This window comes from Rhineura floridana, chromosome 1 (genome assembly GCF_030035675.1).
Source record: "Rhineura floridana isolate rRhiFlo1 chromosome 1, rRhiFlo1.hap2, whole genome shotgun sequence".
Lineage (NCBI taxonomy): Eukaryota > Metazoa > Chordata > Lepidosauria > Squamata > Rhineuridae > Rhineura > Rhineura floridana.
Genome location: NC_084480.1, coordinates 80,517,045 through 80,536,115, shown reverse-complemented (window position 1 = coordinate 80,536,115; position 19,071 = coordinate 80,517,045). Strand labels below are relative to the sequence as shown.

General features: G+C 40.7%; 1 protein-coding gene across 2 annotated transcripts in view; it reads right to left on the bottom strand.

Moving 5' to 3' along the window:
* SRFBP1 (serum response factor binding protein 1) overlaps positions 1–19,071 on the bottom strand; it is an 86,465-nt gene that overhangs the window by 14,053 nt on the left and 53,341 nt on the right. For both annotated transcript variants that reach the window (XM_061607119.1, XM_061607034.1), the window contains exon 4: positions 9,162–9,233. In XM_061607119.1, the coding sequence (XP_061463103.1) occupies positions 9,162–9,233 (72 nt within the window). The remainder of the gene's footprint in view (positions 1–9,161; positions 9,234–19,071) is intronic.

Below are 19,071 nucleotides of genomic sequence, written 5' to 3'. Positions count from 1 at the left end.
AGATTTTTTACAGCCTCTGAGCTTATCTAATGTATTTGTGCACAGCAGTTAGTTCTGATTTATTAGGTTTTAAGGGTAGTACTCTGGTTGATTAATGTTAATCAATTTTTAATTACTTTTATAATTTTTAAGATGGAATTTACAAAATGAAATTACTTAGATCTCAATTTTTAGCTGCTCCTTGAAAATGAAGAATTAGGCATAGGACCGTACCATCAAATAGGGTGACAACAACTGCATCCAAAGAGGTATCTCTGTCATTCTTTTCTACATGACTCCTGAGTTTATTTCCCATCATTGTTTCCTATCATCGTTTGTATCTGTAAAAATCTGAAAACCCAAGCAAGCAAAAGACTGTGGAAAGCACTGAAATCTCCTATTTACAACAAATAATTAATTTCCCCTCCTATTTAAAGTTACAGTTGAGAAAAAGGGCATTAAGCAAACAACATGACAACCATATTTTATAGCTCTCTACCAGCATATGAAACCTTGACAAAAGATGGGACCAGCCATCTTTTTCCACAAGGATGTCCCTGGGAATGACACTATGCTCCCCCCCAAGGGCTAAGTCTTGGAAAACATCCAAGGTACGTTCTTACTACATCTTAGTACATCCAGGTTGTCATCCTATATCCACTTACTTTGAAATAAGTCCCACTGAATACAGTAAGAGTAAGACTTCTGATCAGATATAGGATTGCACAGTTAAATGAATCGGCTTAAGGCCCGATACATGTTTACAGAGAAGTATGTTCCACTGAGTTGACTGGGGCTTATTCCAAAGTAAGGATGTATAAGTTGTGTTACTTTTTCACTTATCAGTCTTATGACTTCTATGGCTATAGTTGTCAATTTAAAAAAACGCCATGTAAAATTACTTTTTAAGTACTGTGTAGTGGATAACAACTCTACTATGTTTGCTTATTCCTAGGTGTTAAAATGCCAACTGAAACAAAAAGATTTGACAGGCTTTCCCACTGTGACTGCAGACATTGATCTCACCCAGATTGTTGCTGCCCATACTCCTTGTATGAAGTAAATGTCTTGCATCAATAGGAGACCCAACAATAAAGCAGGATTTTGGACACTGATTCAGGAACTGAATCTGCCTCAGCTGTAGTCAGGTGGGGGGGGAGCCCTCCACTTCAGTGTCCTCAGGGACTTAACAGTTCAAAGCCAGATGAAAGCTCTTTTGAACAGTTTATTTGTAGGAGCTGCTTTGTATGGTGATCATTAAAAAAACAAATAAACATGACATAGATTGCCCTTATTGCAATTCCTCCCAGGTTTTGGGTAGTAAAGAAATATTCTATGTTAGGTGTGGGGAACCTTTGGCCCTCCAGATGTTGCTAACTCCCATCAGCCTCGCAAGCATGGCCAATAGCCAAGGAAGATGGGAGTTGAAGTTCAGCAACATTTGGAGGTCCAAAGGTTCCCCACACCTGTTCTATGTGATGGAGCAAGCCATTTGGCAAGCTATAGTACACATTCTCTACAGCTACTACATGGAAACTATTCATTATGTTTTTGCATATTGTTTATAGGTAGACCAGAACTCTGTCATCAACAGGAAAGCTACATTCAGCAAAGCCTGGCACAGAAATTTAGTATAACATATACAGCAATGTAGGGCATCAGGTCTGGATATTTAAGTGTTAAATCCAACATGGAAATATCTACATCTAACTCTTGCAACTTTTTGAGCTAGTTCATATCTATTCAAAAGCCAAACTTACAAGAACAGAAAGTGTACCTTTGGCACTGAGTAGACGTTAAGTTAGACAACGGATTCTTAAGACTGAAAATATTTAAGAGCATAGTTCAAAAGTACAAATGTTTTGAAGACCACAAGGCTTACTCATCCGCATTACAGGAACAGTTAGTCGCAGACAGACAAATCTTACACCTTCATGCAACATTCTCACATCACCAGTGTTCTCAAAGTAACCACAGCCATTAGTGTTTGAAGTTAACATCTATTTGCCATGGAAAATTTATCAGGAAACAGTGGTTTTTATACACCCACAGTCATTTCCATTTCAGACAGAATGGGGGGGGGGGCTTTTTCAGCTCCACAAACCTTATTCCTAGGACATCTTATCTTACGCCTTCTGAAGTAACAGTAAACTAACTTCTTATTACACTTGTATCCAAGGAACTCTTGGGTAATCTGACTAAGTGGGCTTGAATCCACAAAGGCTAATGACATTCTTTAAGATGCCACAGCGCTCTTTGATGTTTTAGCTGCAAGAGACTATCAGGGCTATGCCTCTGGAGTAATTTGGGAAAGCTCAGTATTTGTTCTGGTCCTGAAGGTGTGTAGATCACAAAGAACACTTGCACTGGGAATTATACCTGTCCATTGCACATCTTTTGGCTTTGGGATGCAGTACAGGTGGCAAAATGGCTGTGTTTTGATAGAATACCCAGCACTTGCATTCAACAAAGTACACATTAAGTACAAGATGTCATCAACAAATATTGAGACTAGCTCACAAGTAATTAAGCTAAAAAAGACAACAGAGATTTTACAATAGTTTGTTTCTTCTTAAAAACTACATTCAGAATTTATTTTTAATAAAGAACGTTAAAAATCCATTGAAGTAATTATGTGTTCTATTATTCATGGAGTAACAAATGCCAACATTTTCTATCAAGCAACAGAAATGCATAATTAGCATGAAAGTAACATAACATTTTCAAAGTGAATGGCCTTGATCCAGCAGAGAAACATTAGTGATTTAGACTGGATTCCAAAACTTCTGACTCAATAGAGAAATTTCAATTGGTTTCAAAGCACATTGAATAAAGGCAATGGATTTTCTCATATACTAATTGCTTAAGTTTTTCAAAAAATATTCTGTTGTAATTGTATCTTTTATTTATTATGATTAATTAATTTGCGAAGTGTACAGATGGCTCCCAAATAATATAGTAACAATATTATCAATAAGATATTATTCAGTCATTAACAATCAAATCTAGTTCAAGTTAGACTGAATCCTAAATAAATGACAATCTATTAAAGGCAAACGTCTTGAGGAAATACCTGTTTTCACCAGCCTTCAAAAAAACAAACAAAATGACTTCTGGTCAAGGCAGAGTGCCATACATCTGGCCCCACCAAGAAAGCTCTTCACCATCTGCTCACTACACTTTTGATGACGTAGAAATGGCCTCCTTATAAGATCTTAGCAAAGGGATGAGAAACTGGATCCGGACAGCGGGCTTGATTCTTATCTCCCCCCCCCCCGTGGTGGGCCAAAGTCTGGTGGAGCTGTCAAACCCTCAGTCACCTGACACCGCAATGATATCAGGTGATCTGCTTCTCTTCGCCCACACAGTTTGAAATCAAATTGCATGGGCAAAGGCATAGCACTTTGCAGATATTACGAATGAGCTGAGTGAACACCAAACTTCTTTTTGGCCCAGCCATGCCTTTACCTGCCTCACCCTTGAGATGCCTCTCTCTGTGTATGACATCAGGCGTAGTGCAGGTAGGTGTGGTTTTGTTGAAATGGCTTTGTGGCCCAAATGGACAAGCCTAGCAGGCCTAATTAGGCTCGTGGGCCAGAGGTTCCCCACCACTCTCTTACACAAGAAAGGAAAACATGAGATAAAGTCTTCCTTCATGCTGTGCCGTACAGCAGATCCCCATCCCAGAAATATTGTTTCATTTAAGTGAAACATACTTAGTTCTTCATCTTCCCCAGGTGCTGAAATTTCCCCCCACTCCCTCTTTCTGAATATATGCTAGTTAAAATGTGGTCGCCAAAGCTAAATGCACTGAATAGCACCTAATGGAGAACCACAACTGGTTTTTCCTTTTAAAACCCAAACCAACAAAAAAAAAAAAATCACAACAAACCCTAAACCACCATACTGGTGATTCCATGTTGTGGTTTTGCTAGAAGCAGAAACTGCATCAAAGAAACCCATATTTTATGCTTAAAATTGTATTATACAGAGAAAGCAAATCCGCCTACATCTATTCATTCTGCCTCCTACATGCAGGTTTTAAAAGACATTGGAATTTTTGGTAAGGACTGGAAGAAAAGCTGGAAGATTAGTAGAAAACAGAGAATCTTCCCATTCCAGACATGTGTAAGCTACATGCTGGCAGGTACAAAAAGGCTGCCCTTTCTGACTATGTTGTTGTTATGTGCCTCCAAGTCAACTGTGACTTATAGCGATCATATGAATCAGCGACCTCCAAGAGTATCTGTCATGAACCACCCTGTTCAGATCTTGTAAGTTCAGGTCTGTGGCTTCCTTTACGGAATCAATCCATCTCTTGTTTGGCCTTCCTCTTTTTCTACTCCCTTCTGTTTCTCCCAGCATTATTGCCTTTTCTAGTGAATCATGTCTTCTCATGATGTGTCCAAAGTATGATAACCTCAGTTTCATCATTTTAGCTTCTAATGATAGTTCTGGTTTAATTTGTTTGAACACCCAATTATTTGTCTTTTTCGCAGTCCATGGTATACTCAAAGCTCTCCTCCAACAACACATTTCAAATGAGTGGATTTTTCTCTTATCCACTTTTTTCACTGTCCAACTTTCACATCCATACATAGAGATCGGAAATACCATGGTCTGAATGATCCTGACTTTAGTGTTCAGTGATACATCTTTGCACTTGAAGACGTTTTCTAGTTCTCTCAGAGCTGCCCTCCCCAGTCCTAGCCTTCTTCTGATTTCTTGACTATTGTCTCCCTTTTGGTTAATGACTGGGCCAAGGTATTGATAATCCTTGACAAGTTCAATGTTCTCATTGTTAACTGTAAAGTTACATAAATCTTCTGTTGTCATTACTTTAGTCTTTTTGACATTCAGCTGTAGTCCTGCTTTTGTGCTTTCCTCTTTAACTTTTATCAACATTCGTTTCAAATCATTACTGGTTTCTGCTAGTAGTATGGTATCATCTGCTATCTTAAATTATTGATATTTCTCCCTCCAATTTTCAAACCTCTTTCATCATGGTCCAATCCTGCTTTCCGTATGATATGTTCTGCATTTGGATTAAATAAACAGGGTGATAAAATACACCTGTCTCACACCCTTTCCGATGGGGAACCCATTGGTTTCTCCATATTCTGTCCTTACAGTAGCCTCTTGTGCAGAGTATAGGTTGCACATTAGGACAATCAGATGCTGGGGCACCCCCATTTCTTTTAAAACATTCCATAGTTTTTCGTGATCTACACAGTCAAAGGCTTTGCTGTAATCTAAAAAGCACAGGGTCATTTCCTTCTGAAATTCCTTGGTCCGTTCCATTATCCAACATATGTTTGCGATATGATCTCTGGTACCTCTTCCCTTTCTAAATCCAGCTTGGACATCTGGCATTTCTCGGTCCATATATGGTAAGAGCCTTTGTTGTAGAATCTTGAGCATTACTTTACTTGCATGGGATATTAAGGCAATAGTTTGATAATTACTGCATTCCCTGGGATCCCCTTTCTTTGGAATTGGGATGTATATGCAATGCTTCCAGTCTGTGGGACATTGTTTAGTTTTCCATATTTCTTGACAGATTTTTGTCAAAATTTGGACAGATTCAGTCTCAGTAACTTGTAGCAACTCTGCTGGTATGCCATCTATTCCTGGTGATTTGTTTCTTCCAAGTATTTTCAGAGCAGCTTTCACCTCGCATTCTAAAATTTCTGGTTCTTCATCATACGCTTCCTCCATGAATGAATCTGTCATCCTTGCATCTCTTTTATAGAGTTCTTCAGTGTATTGCTTCCATCTTCCTTTCATTTCATCTTGGTCAGTCAGTGTGCTCCCCTGTCGATTATTCAACATCCCTACTCTTGGTTTAAATTTCCCTTTCATTTCTCTAATCTTTTGGAATAGGGCTCTTGTTCTACCCTTTTTGTTGTCCTCTTCTATTTCTATACAGCAACTATTGCAATAGTTCTCTTTGTCCCTATGTACTAGTCGCTGTATTGTAGCATTTAGGGTTCTGACTATGTTTCTATCTCCGTTTGCTTTTGCTTTCCTTCTCTCTTTAACTATTTTAAGAGTTTCTTCAGTCATCCATTGAGGTCTTTCTCTCTTTTTAAGTAGAGGTATTATCTTTTAGCACTCTTCTCTAATAATGTCTCTGACTTCATTCCATAGTTCTTCTGGTTCTCTGTCAACTAAGTTTAAAGCCTCAAATCTGTTCCTTATTTGATCTTTATATTCTTCTGGGATGTTATTTAAATTGTATTTTGGCATTATGATTGCTTTGCTGGTCTTCTTTAGCTTTACTCTGATTTTCAATACGACCAGTTCATGTTCTGTACCGCAGTCTGCTCCTGGTCTTGTTTTTGCAGAAAGTATGGAACTTCTCCATCTTCTGCTACCAGTTATATAATCAATTTGATTCCTATATTGACCATTTGGTGATGTCCATTTGTACAGTCGTCTTTTCGGTTGCTCAAAAAATGTGTTCACAAGAAACAAATTATTGACTTCAGAGAATTCAATAAGCCTTTCTCCTGCTTCATTTCTGTCTCCTAGGCCCCATTTCCCCACAATTCCTAATTCTTCTCTGTTCCCTACTTTTGCATTCCAATCCCCCATGATTATCAGCACATCTTGTTTTGGTGTGTGATCAATTTCTTCCTGTACTTCTGTGTAAAATCTCTCCAATTCCTCTTCTCCTGCGTTTGCTGTTGGAGCATAGACTTAGATGATGGTTATGTTGATAGGTTTCCTGTTTAATCTCATTGATATAACTCTCTCAGACCTTGCGTTGTAGCTCCTAATTGCTCTTGCTACATCATTTCTCACTATTAAAGCAACCCTTTTTTCTTAATTTCTCATTTCCTGCATAAAATATTTTGTAGTTGCCTGATTGAAAATGTCCATTCCCGTCCATCTTAGTTCGCTCACACCAAGTATTGTAATGCTGATGCATTCCATTTCTCGCTTGACAATTTCTAACTTTCCCTGGTTCATGGTTCTCACATTCCATGTTCCTATTGTGTGCGTTGTACAACTCCAGACTCTCCTTTCACATCTGTGCGCATCAGCCTCTGGGCTTCCTTTTGGCTTTGACCCAGCTGTGTCATTCGTCACAGCGCTACTTGTCCTTGTCCTTTGTTCTTTTCCAGTAGCTTGGTGAGTACCTTCTGACCTAGGGGTCTCATCTTCCAGCACTATCTCATGTTGCATTTTGGATACTCTGTTCATAGGGTTTTCGTGGTAAGTGATATTCAGAGGTGGTTTACCATTGCCTTCCTCTGAGTTTGGATGCATCTTAGTCTGGTGTTTCAGCTCTGACCATTCTGCCTTGGGTGCCCCTGCTAAGAGTCTAGCCGTTTGGTCTAGACTCCTGACGGCATTGCTCTTAGCTTCTTCAACACTCTCAAACCCCCTCACCACGTTAAGGTGTGCAACCTAGAGGGGGTTTCTGACTATATCCATGAATTAATAAGGTGGATCTCTGTAATAAACAAGTTGTTTGATCCTGCGATAAGGCATTCTTGCCATTAAGTTTTCTTCTGAGTAGGAAATTTCTAATTTTTTAAAAGAAGTTAACCATTTCAAGCCATGACAAACCTGTAACACAAAGGCTTTCATGATAAATGATGAACATGCAACCAAATCCTTTTTTCTGGAAAAAGTAATCTCAGAAAAATAAATGGGTAATATCAAATGTCGCGCAAGCAAATGTGATGGGATTTCCTTTTCCTCTTCTCCAGAGGGACAAATGGGACTTCCTCCAACCTTCCAAAGCAGATTCTGGGGGCATGAGGAAGGTTTCAGGCGGAAGGGGAAATCTCATTTGTGCAAGTGGAAGTCCATTGTGCAACTGGCTGATAACTGTCAAACGTCAGTCCATCTTTGGATTGCTGCTTGCTTTTAAAAAACAAAAATCAAAAGTGCTGATAAATGTTGAAATATATGTTGAAACATTAAGCCAGCATCTTTTGCCCTCTTTCTTGGATGGACAACTGAACCAAGAACCTATGTAATAAACTACAGCAGAGATGAATTTTGAAGTACATTTATTTTGGCTTCTATAGATATAATGCTAGCTTACAAATTAAAGATGGCAATGCAGATCATGTGTTGCAAAGTACTTGCAAAATTTTCTCTGATCCCAAAACATCTAAATTCCTATCCCTGCCCACCCCACCCAAAAAACTGAAAGTGCTGGCAATCTAAACAAACACTCTCCAACTATAAAATTTTGCTCCATGGAATATGTATGATTTATAGACATGAGGTTCTTTTCCTAATTTTGCAGACCGATAAGAAACAGAAAAAGGAGATATCTGTAACCAAGAGCACAAATGTCATCATAGAGTCCATCATGATGAAAGCACATATCCCGAAATGTCTTTGGATCAGAACATTAGTGTCTTTCCTGTGGAATGTCCATGGAGCGACAATGAAGAGGAGGAGATGGGCTGGGATTTGGGGGCTCTAGTGTCTTGCAGTCAGAGGGCGTTGAAGCCAAAGGCCCCAGCTCCGTTAACCCTGACAGCTCCTCCCCATAGCTCCAATTACAACTGACAAGATGTTGCCTGATCAAGAGACTGCCTTTTCACCCCCTTCTCCATCCACACCATCACCACCACCACCATTCACACCTCATCCCAAGTAGGAGGACCTCGCAGATGTGTCTCTACCACCCTCACCTCGGCCACAGAGGCAACTGTGCTGGGAGGCTCAAAGGCTTTCCTCAGTTCCTCTAAGGAGGAGTGTGCACGTGCATTCTCCCATTCAGTGACATCTTCCTTAAGCAAGTAGATGAACCCACTCACACTAACTTAAGGGTTGTAGGAGGGTGTGTCCAATTACTGCGACAACATCCTAGCTCTGTGTAGTTACAGTATCCTGTGTAACCTGTAAGCTAATCCATGAGCCGTTCTGAACTGAAATGTTCTGTTAAACCTATTAAAGAAAAGCACACCTTCATGTCTGAGTCAGACTTCAGCAGCCTAGGGCAGGACAATCAGAAGCATAGTCTTGAGGCATCTACAGTAACATACTTCCCAGCAGCACAAACATAACATGCAACATTGCATACTGTGGTAAACCTTTGGGGATGGCTGTAAATATATCTGCTCATGTTAAAAGTGGATTCTTTTCCTCCAAGAATGTAGTGTACAATAGCGTAAGCAGTAGCGTAAACACAAGAATTCAAAGAATCATACCTTTCTGCAAACAATCTCAAAATTAATTTCTCTTCCAAGTGCTAATTTGGTAACTTGATCAAGCTTTATTTCCTTGAGAGAAGAGAGAGAGAGAAAGTTGGTTAGTTCAACTGTGATCACTTTAATGTGTAAAATGCTTCTGCTTTCCTTTCTTAGCAAAACCAGGATTAAAATCTACCCCAGATGTGCTTACACAGAAGACAACACAGTCCTTCTAGGATAGCATTAGCTACATAGCGTAGTAAAGAATATCTCCTAATTTCAGTCACTTAGCATTCACAGTTTTTCCCTGTACATATTTCTTTCAAAGCATGCTTATAACAAAAAATATTTCCCCAAATTCCAACTGAATCCTTGTATTTGGGGTATCTTTTTTACCACAGCCCATATAAAATGCTGGGATAAACTTATTCCCCAATAAAAGTGATTGAGAGAAGGAGATTTAAATGATTTTCTTTTTGAAATACAAAAAGCCATTAGAGTGCTTTTTGGACCTAGCCAAAGTGACCTATTAAGGTAAAGAGTGTTCTATACGGTTCTTCAAGCAACAACTAACCCAGGGAAGCAGGTAAGTGCTCTTCTTCTGATACAATAGACACTGCTTTGTCAGGGAGCTTCACTACCCTAAGATATATTGGAATTTGGCTTATGGGTAGAAATATGTCCCATAAAATTGCCTGTGTTAGTTTCTCTTCAAAAAGGTTAAATCAAAGCAAATTGTATCAATTTAGAATTTTCAATAGCTTAAGAGTTTTTTTAATTGAACAGTATATAAAAGTTTGCTAGATAAATTAAAATAAATGAAATAAACTTCAGTGTAAGCCAGGGTGGGGGAATTGGATACAGCCTATGGGACTGGCAGTGAGAGTGAACCTTCAAGGGGGCTTGCTCCATCAGCACAAAGTGGTTTGCCTTGAAACTGCCTGCTAAAATACTTAATTTCAGCTAAGGTTCCCAAAGGTATAATTTCTTTGAATGGCAGAGCTCTGTCTGAAAATATGAAATTATAGTAAGTGCCCTATATACTTTCTCATCTCTGAGATATGAGAGAGAGAGAGAGAGAGAGAGAGAGAGAGAGAGAGAGAGAGAGAGAGAGAGAGAGAGAGAGTAGGGCTTCCAGGCAGGTGTGTCTGTTTTCAAAAATTAAGCCAATCTCTATCCACTCACCCCCACCAACCAAAAACGCACTCCATTTAATCTTACATACCAAATTCATTATGACCCAATGTTTCTTAGATATAAGCAACAGAAGCTTTACAGATTAAAGGTTATAATAGATCTAAAGGTTATAGATTAACCTTGTCATTCAATTCTTGTCTGCCCTGGCTCCATAATCACATTTCTTGCTTTGCTTTTCCAACTTGACTATATTTTCTTTTAATACAATACAGAAAGTTAGTCACAATATTCCAGCTAATAACTAGTACTAAAGAGAATATTGTTTTATGTCTTGACAAGGTTAATTCAAGCATCGCAAAACATGCAGAAGCTATCCAACTATGTTAATTTACAAAATATAATTACAAAAAAGCAACACTATGTATCAAGGGTGATTTTGATCTGCAGTGCCTTGAATTATAAAACCACGAGAGTGGCTGTAAACTATAGCTGGCGTGCATTTTTCACATTCCGCAATGTTAAATTGAAAATCCCCCCATGCCATTCTGATGCTTCCCATAAGCTCATTTCAAAACAAAACCTTACAAAACTTATAGTCCTGAACTCAAAAACGCTTGCTTAACAACCCTCTAAATTTTCATGGCGATACACAAAACAGTAAGAAAGAATCGGGAGTTCAAAGGCTAAAAAGAGAGTCTGCGTCTGTGTTAGAATTGCTTATTATGTTTTTAATAATGTTTTTAACCCTTTTTTAAAGTTGCTTTTTAATGTTCTTAATGCTGTTTTAATGTATTTTAAGATCTATTTTTATGATGTTTTAAAGTGTTTTTTGCACTTTATTTGCCACTCTGGGCTCATGCTGGGAGGAAGGGCGGAATACAAATTAAATAATAAAGGAAGGAAGGAAGGAAGGAAGGAAGGAAGGAAGGAAGGAAGGAAGGAAGGAAGGAAGGAAGCCTGGTTGATTTTTAATTAAGAAATTTTGTGTTGAACTGAATGATGTCGGGCATGCTCAGTAAGAACCAACTGTCAGTGTTCTAAAAGCCAGACTCACAGCTGCTTGGCTTGGCTAATCAGATGGCTACACCCACACCAGACTTTGATTTCACTTTAGAAGCGAATGGTGTCCCTCAGAGAATCCTGGGAAGTGTAGTTTGTGAAGGGTGCCGAGAGAAAACTGCTATTCTCCTGACAGAGGTCCAGTGGCCAGAGTAGTTTAACAGTCAGCTGCTCTGATTGAAGTGCTGTGAGGGGAACAGGGCATCTCCTAGCAACTCTCGGCACCTTTCACTAACTACACTTCCCAGGATTCTTTGGGAGAAGCCATGACTGCCTAAAGTGAAATAAAGGTCTGGTGTGGATGTCACCAGGGACAGCTTTGGTTAAAATTTGGGTGGGAGGCTACATGTGTCTGCTGTAGAACAAAAAGGTGGGGGAAACCTGAAAAGCAATGATACTGTTCACAATGTTTTCCTTTTGGAAAGGGAAGGGGCTTCCCCTCTGCCCAGTACCTACCCATCCAATCTCCTCCCCTCCCCCTCCCCCCTCCCCCAGGTCAGTGTTGGACTACGACCTGGTAGACCAGAGTATGAATCCCCACACAGCCATGAAGCTCTCTGGGTGACCTTGGGCCAGTCACTGCCTCTCAGCCTCAGAGGAAGGCAAGGGTAAAACCACCTCTGAATAGTGTTTACCATGAAAATCCTATTCATAGGGTTGTCATAAGTCAGGATCGACTTGAAGGCAGTCCATTTCCATTTTCAAACACGACTGCACAGAAATAAATCCCACTAAACGCAAAAAGTGTGCAGCTGATCAAACCCACCATCCCTTTTCCTCCCTCATATCCCCTCCCTCTTGCCCCTTCCCTCTCCCTCCAATCCCCTCCTCCCCCCCAGTCAGTTTTACCTATCTTAAGCATGATTGCAGGGGAGCAAATCCCACTGAACTCAATAAGCATGCAAATGATCAATCCATTCTTGGCAAGCTTGCACAGGATCCCATTTCTTACCTCCCGGATTAAAAAGCAGAGAAATTCACTAATAGGCAAAAAACCTTGTGGTTTAAGAATGTACCTATAGCCCACAGATATTTCTATCGAACTTTAAAAAGTAGGGAAATTGGGCAGCTATAGTGAATGCACCAGGGGAGCAGGAGACCTGACCTCTTCTCTGCGATATTGGACTGCTCTACAAATTTGCCAAAATGCAAATACAATTTGGCTTGGTCTTTCACAGTCCAATCCACTTCCTGTGTAGCTTGGAAGAATATGGTAATGTATCTCTCAGCATAAGTTAAGTGGTGGCAAGACCTGCAATCTGCCCAAATGACAGAAACAAGATATGTGGTGTGCTGATCTTGTTTTAGCAGGGAGGAAGCAACATTATTAAGACAGTTGATATAGTTCAGATGGTCACTTTAAATATGTCTGATTTACTTTGCAATTTTAGTGAAGGTTCCTATAGGAAATCATTTTCTTTTCCTTCTATTTCTGTGAATATGTGAAGTACAACAACACTTTGCAAAATTTACACTAAAAAAACTCCAAAAATAATTGTGGAATAATGGCACTGACTATTCTGCAGAATAGTCTCCAGTGGACATCAACAATGTCTCAGTTTGCACAAGATAAAACAGTAGGAGGTGAAATATATTCTAGCAAAATTCTAGGTGTGCTCTATGTTTTTAATTGACCATGCCTACCTTGCCTTAAATGAAGTGCTTTAAACATAGCAGGCTGAAAACATGCATCTTGGGCAGGCTAAGTTTGTTTTTTCCAATAGTTAGAGTCATTGCTGAAGTAGCAACATATTGTAATCAGTCTGACTTTACATCAAACTGCAGTTTCAGATTCAACTGTTAATGCACCCAAAATAGAAATAGAACATAACTTCCACTTTGAAACACAAAAGGCTGTCTTCACCATCATATGACACTGACCAATAAAAAGGTTTTTAAATTAATAAAACCAGATTTGACAGAGGTTTCTAGGATGAACGATGAGAGAAATAAAATTTTCTATATTAGATTCTGTGTAGAAACAATAGTAACACAGGAATGAAGCAAAGTAAGAAGAACACCAACAAACATGCAAAAATATAATTCTCCATCTTTGGAGATGGCAGGTATTGCCACCACTCACCATATGCTCAGAGGCACATGTTACCAAATTCTTCCAAGCTACACAGAAAGTGGATTGGACTATGAAAGACGAACCCAAATTGTGTTTGCATTTTGACAAATTTGTAGGGCAGTACAGTACCTCAGAGAGGAGGTCAGGTCTCCTGCTCCCCTGGTGCATTCACTATAGCTGCCCAATTTCCCTGCTTTTTAAAGTTTGATAGAAATATATCTTGGCTATAGGCACATTCTAAAACCGCAAAGTTTTTTGTCTATTAGTGAATTAATTCTACAATTCCAAGGTATCTACAACATTATAGCCCATGGCTTTGTTCTGCCCGGGTTGAAAATCTTAATAAAGACACTCACAAATACAGCTTACATTTATTACCACAGGCTTTGAAACCAACAAGGATAGTTTAAATAGCACCTTTTCCCAACTATGGCCAGGTCACCAATTATGGCCTTTTCTGAACCAGGATAGCTTGGCCAATTCTGCACACTCTGGTAATCTCCCTATAATGCGCTTTATATAAGTCTGCCCTTGAAAATGGTCCAGGAACTGTAGCTCCTGCAGACCACTGCCACTACAGTGCTGCCTGGCACTTTAGTGTCTAGTCATATAAAACGTGTTTTGAGGGGTCTGCAATAGCTGCCTATATGTTACTGGACCCAATTTAAGGTGTTTGCATTGAAATATAAAGCCTTATATGGTAAGAGCCTTTGTTGTAGAATCTTGAGCATTACTTTACTTGCATGGGATATTAAGGCAATAGTTTGATAATTACTGCATTCTCTTGGATCCCCTTTCTTTGGAATTGGGATATATATTGAACGCTTCCAGTCTGTGGGACATTGTTTAGTTTTCCATATTTCTTGACAAAGTTTTGTCAAAATTTGGACAGATTCAGTCTCAGTAGCTTGTAGCAACTCTGCTGGTATGCCATCTATTCCTGGTGATTTGTTTCTTCCAAGTATTTTAAGAGCAGCTTTCACCTCGCATTCTAAAATTTCTGGTTCTTCATTATACGCTTCCTCTGTGAATGAATCTGTCATCCTTGCATCTCTTTTATAGAGTTCTTCAGTGTATTGCTTCCATCTTCCTTTCATTTCATCTTGGTCAGTCATTGTGTGTTCCTCTGTTGATTATTCAACATCCCTACTCTTGGTTTAAATTTCCCTTTCATTTCTCTAATCTTTTGGAACAGGGCTCTTGTTCTACCCTTTTTGTTGTCCTCTTCTATTTCTATACAGTAACTATTGTAATAGTTCTCTTTGTCCCTACATACTAGTCGCTGTATTGTAGCATTTAGGGTTCTGACTGTGTTTCTATCTCCTTTTGCTTTTGCTTTCCTTCTCTCTTTAACCATTTGAAGAGTTTCTTCAGTCATCCATTGAGGTCTTTCTCTCTTTTTAATTAGAGGTATTGTCCTTTTGCATTCTTCCCTGATAATGTCTCTGACTTCACTCCAGTTCTTCTGATTCTCTGTCAGTTCTTCTGGTTCTCTGTCAACTAAGTTTAAAGCCTCAAACCTGTTCCTTATTTGATCTTTATATTGTTCTGGGATGTCATTTAAATTGTATTTTGGCATTATGGTTGCTTTCTTGTTCTTCTTTAGCTTTACTCTGATTTTTGATACGGCGAGTTCATGATCTGTACTGCAGTCTGCTCCTGGTCTTGTTTTTGCAGAAAGTATGGAACTTCATCTTCTGTTACCAATTATATCATCAATTTGATTCCTATATTGATCATTTGGTGATGTCCACATGTACAGTCATCTTTTCAGTTGCTCAAAAAATGTGTTGGCAAGGAACAAATTATTGGCTCCACAGAATTCAGTAAGTCTTTCTCCTGCTTCATTTCTGTCTCCTAAGCCCCATTTCCCCATAATTCCTAGTTCTTCTGTATTCCTACTTTTGCATTCCAGTCCCCCATGATTATCAGAACATATTGTTTTGGTGTGTGATCAAGGGGAAGAGGACCATCACCGCCTAGGGAGGGAGAGCCATCTGCCTGCTTGTGCTGCTGCTGCTTGGATAACATCTCTGCTCTCTCCTTCTTGGGCTCCTGCTCTGCACATGGGCACCTTGCAGGACCAGTCCCCAGGTACTCAGCCAGCTGTGCCTGATACTGTTCCACCTGTCCCTTCTCTGGAGGGGATATATAAGCCGGCTGGCTGAGGGGGCTTGGGAGATCCAGTGCCTGCAAGGGGAAGAGGACCATCACCGCCCAGGCAGAAGAGCCAGTGAGAGTGTAAACTGAATGTGTGGCTGTCTGTATGAATGTATGTTATGAGTGAATGTGTATTTTTTATTTATATGAGTTTTTATTTTTATGAGTTTTTGTATTTATAGTTTACAATGTGCCTGGGGAAGACGCTTTTCTATCAAGTAGGGAGACTTGAGGGGGGCCCAATTGCCGTAGTGATGGGCAGAGGGAGGTATGGTGTTATGAGAAGGACGTGCCAGGTAAGGGGAACGCGACCCAGACATGTAGTGCCTGTGCCTTGTTCCGGTCCTTCTCATATCCGCAGGGTTGTTGGTTGTCCTCTCAGCCAACCCACAGATCTCCAGTTGCTGCTTCTTAATGCCAGATCGGTACAAAATAAGACCATACACCCAAACAGGGGTTTAGGTTCTTACAAGAGAATTCATACACACAACAAGAAAATAACAAACTAAACTCACCTAACTACTTACACACGAGGTAGTTGGTTGTGTGGCACCCCTCCTAAGAGAGATGGATGTTCAACATAAAGCAATGGAACCAGACATAGGTTACCTTCCCATAAGCAACCCCTGGAACCATAAGGCAGAAGGTTTGGAACTCTGGTGCCAAGTCAGCATAGGCAGAGAACAGAGAACAAAGGCTAGGGGTCTCTAGCCCTATACTTCAAGGAAAAAGATCCTAACGGTCCAAGATTAATTGACCAATCAGGAGTTGGCTGATGTAACTTGCTTCTCGATGTTTCTCACATTTTCGCGCCTTGCAAGTCCCCCTCCCAACTGTGTTTTCCAACTGTACAGGCCAAGGATGACCTTGGGTACCAGGCACTTGCTAATCAGCAAAGATAAACAGGTGCAGCTTGTTAAGGCTTCTCTAACCATCTTCAGCTTGGAAGTGAATCTCAAAATTGTAAATTGGCAAAGGCTTGTCTTTTCTAACTGTAACCGTCTCCCAGAATCCCTTACTAGAGCCAAAGTTTTGCTATTAGCTTTTTAATAACTCATGAACATTACAGGTTCATGACAGGGACCTAGATTCCCATTTTATGACAGTTAGTCCTAATGAGGTGTCTGGAGCACAGTCTAGTCATGTTTTGTTGGATGAGTTTTAGTCGGTTCAGTTCGAGGACATGGACAAGGTGCTTGGACAGGTACGTGCAACCACTTCGGTACTCGATCCTTGCCCCTCCCGGCTTATAAAAACTAGCAAGGAGGGAACAGCTGGCTGGGCCAAGGAAGTGATAAATGCCTCCTTGCGAGAGGGAGTGGTCCCTGGCTGTCTGAAAGAAGCGGTGGTGAGACCACTTCTGAAAAAACCTTCCTTGGACCCAGAGGACTTCAACAGCTATAGACCAGTGGCGAATGTTCCATTCTTGGGCAAGATCTTGGAACGAGTGGTTGCTGACCAGCTCCAGGCGCTATTGGATGAAACCGATTATCTAGATCCATTTCAGTCGGGTTTCAGACCCGGTTTTGGCACTGAGACGGCCTTGGTCGCCCTGTTTGATGACCTATGTCGGGAGAGAGACAGAGAGAGTGTAACTCTGTTGATTCTCCTTGATCTCTCAGCGGCTTTTGATACCATCGACCATGGTATCCTTCTGGAGAGGCTTGCGGAGTTGGGTGTTGGAGGCACTGCTTGGCAGTGGTTCCGCTCCTACTTGGCGGGCCGTCTCCAGAAGATAATACTTGGGGAACATTGCTCGACACCGTGGGTTCTCCAATATGGGGTCCCACAGGGTTCGGTTCTGTCTCCCATGCTTTTTAACATCTATATGAAGCCGTTGGGTGCGGTCATCCGGAGTTTTGGAGTGCGTTGTCATCAGTACACTGATGACACGCAGCTCTACTTCTCCTTTTCATCTTCTTCAGGTGAGGCGGTCGATGTGCTGAACCGTTGCCTGGACGCGACAATGGACTGGATGAGAACGAACAAGCTGAGACTCAATCCTGATAAGACTGAGATGCTGCTGGTGGATGGTTTCTCTGGTCAGACGGTGGATACATACCCTGTCCTGGACGGGGTTACACTCCCCCTAAAGGAGCAGGTTCATAGTCTGGGAGTCGTTTTAGACTCTTCCCTATCACTCGAGGCTCATGTAGCCTCGGTGGCACGGAATGCGTTCTACCAACTTCGGTTGGTAGCCCAGCTACCTCCCTATCTGAGTAAGGAGGACCTTACATCAGTGGTACATGCTCTGGTAACCTCACGTCTGGACTACTGTAACGCGCTCTACGTAGGGCTACCTCTGAAGACGGTTCGGAAGCTACAGCTAGTGCAAAATGCGGCGGCCAGACTGCTAACAAGAACCAAGCGGTTTGAGCATATAACACCTGTTCTGGCTCGCCTGCACTGGCTTCCAATATGCTTCCGGGCCAGATTCAAAGTGTTGGTACTAACCTATAAAGCCTTATACGGCGCGGGACCACGATATCTGCTGGAACGCCTCTCCCGATACGAACCGGCTCGTACACTACGGTCTACTACGAAGGCCCTCCTCCGGGTCCTGACCCATAGGGAGGCCCGGAGGGTAGTAACAAGATCTAGGGCCTTCTCAGTGGTGGCCCCTGAATTGTGGAATAGTCTCCCCGAGGAGGTACGCCTGGCGCCGACACTATTATCCTTTCGGCGCCAGGTTAAAACCTTTCTCTTCTCTGAGGCATTTTAATCTAAGTTAATTTGAGTAAATGTTGTAATTTTATTTTAGATGGTGTACTTTTATATACTTGTTGTATTAGATCCTGTAATTTTATTATCGTATATGTTTTTATGTTCACCGCCCAGAGAGCTGTTTGCTAGTCGGGCGGTATATAAGCTTAATAAAATAAATAAATAATACTTCTGTGTAAAATCTCTCCAATTCTTCTTCTTCTGCATTTGCCACTAGAGGGTAGACTTGGAGACACTAGAGATTTGTTAAGTCATGAAACAACTCCAAATAATGACCACCCTCCAAACAAGCGTGATTACTTTCCTTTCTAAAAATTGTGTGCTGAACTAGTCTTTCTTCAAACCAATTTGCAATGAAGCTTGTAATATGGAATGAGGGTCTGTTTTTAAAATTACAAAAATAAAATTTAAATTTAAAAAAAATCCTCTTGGGCATACATAAACTCTTACAATGGCTAAACTAACTTCGGATTATGCCTCATATTTAGCCTCTGGATCAAATTTATGCAATTAAAGTCTAATGACCGTTTAAGAATGTACCTATAGCCCACAGATATTTCTATCGAACTTTAAAAAGCGGGGAAATTGGGCAGCTATAGTGAATGCACCAGGGGAGCAGGAGACCTGACCTCCTCTCTGAGATATTGGACTGCTTTTTAAAGTTTGATAGAAATATCTGTGGGCTATAGGTACGTTCTTAAACCACAAGGTTTTTTCCCTATAAGTGAATTTCTCTGGTTTTTAACCTGGGAGGTAAGAAATGGGATCCTGTGC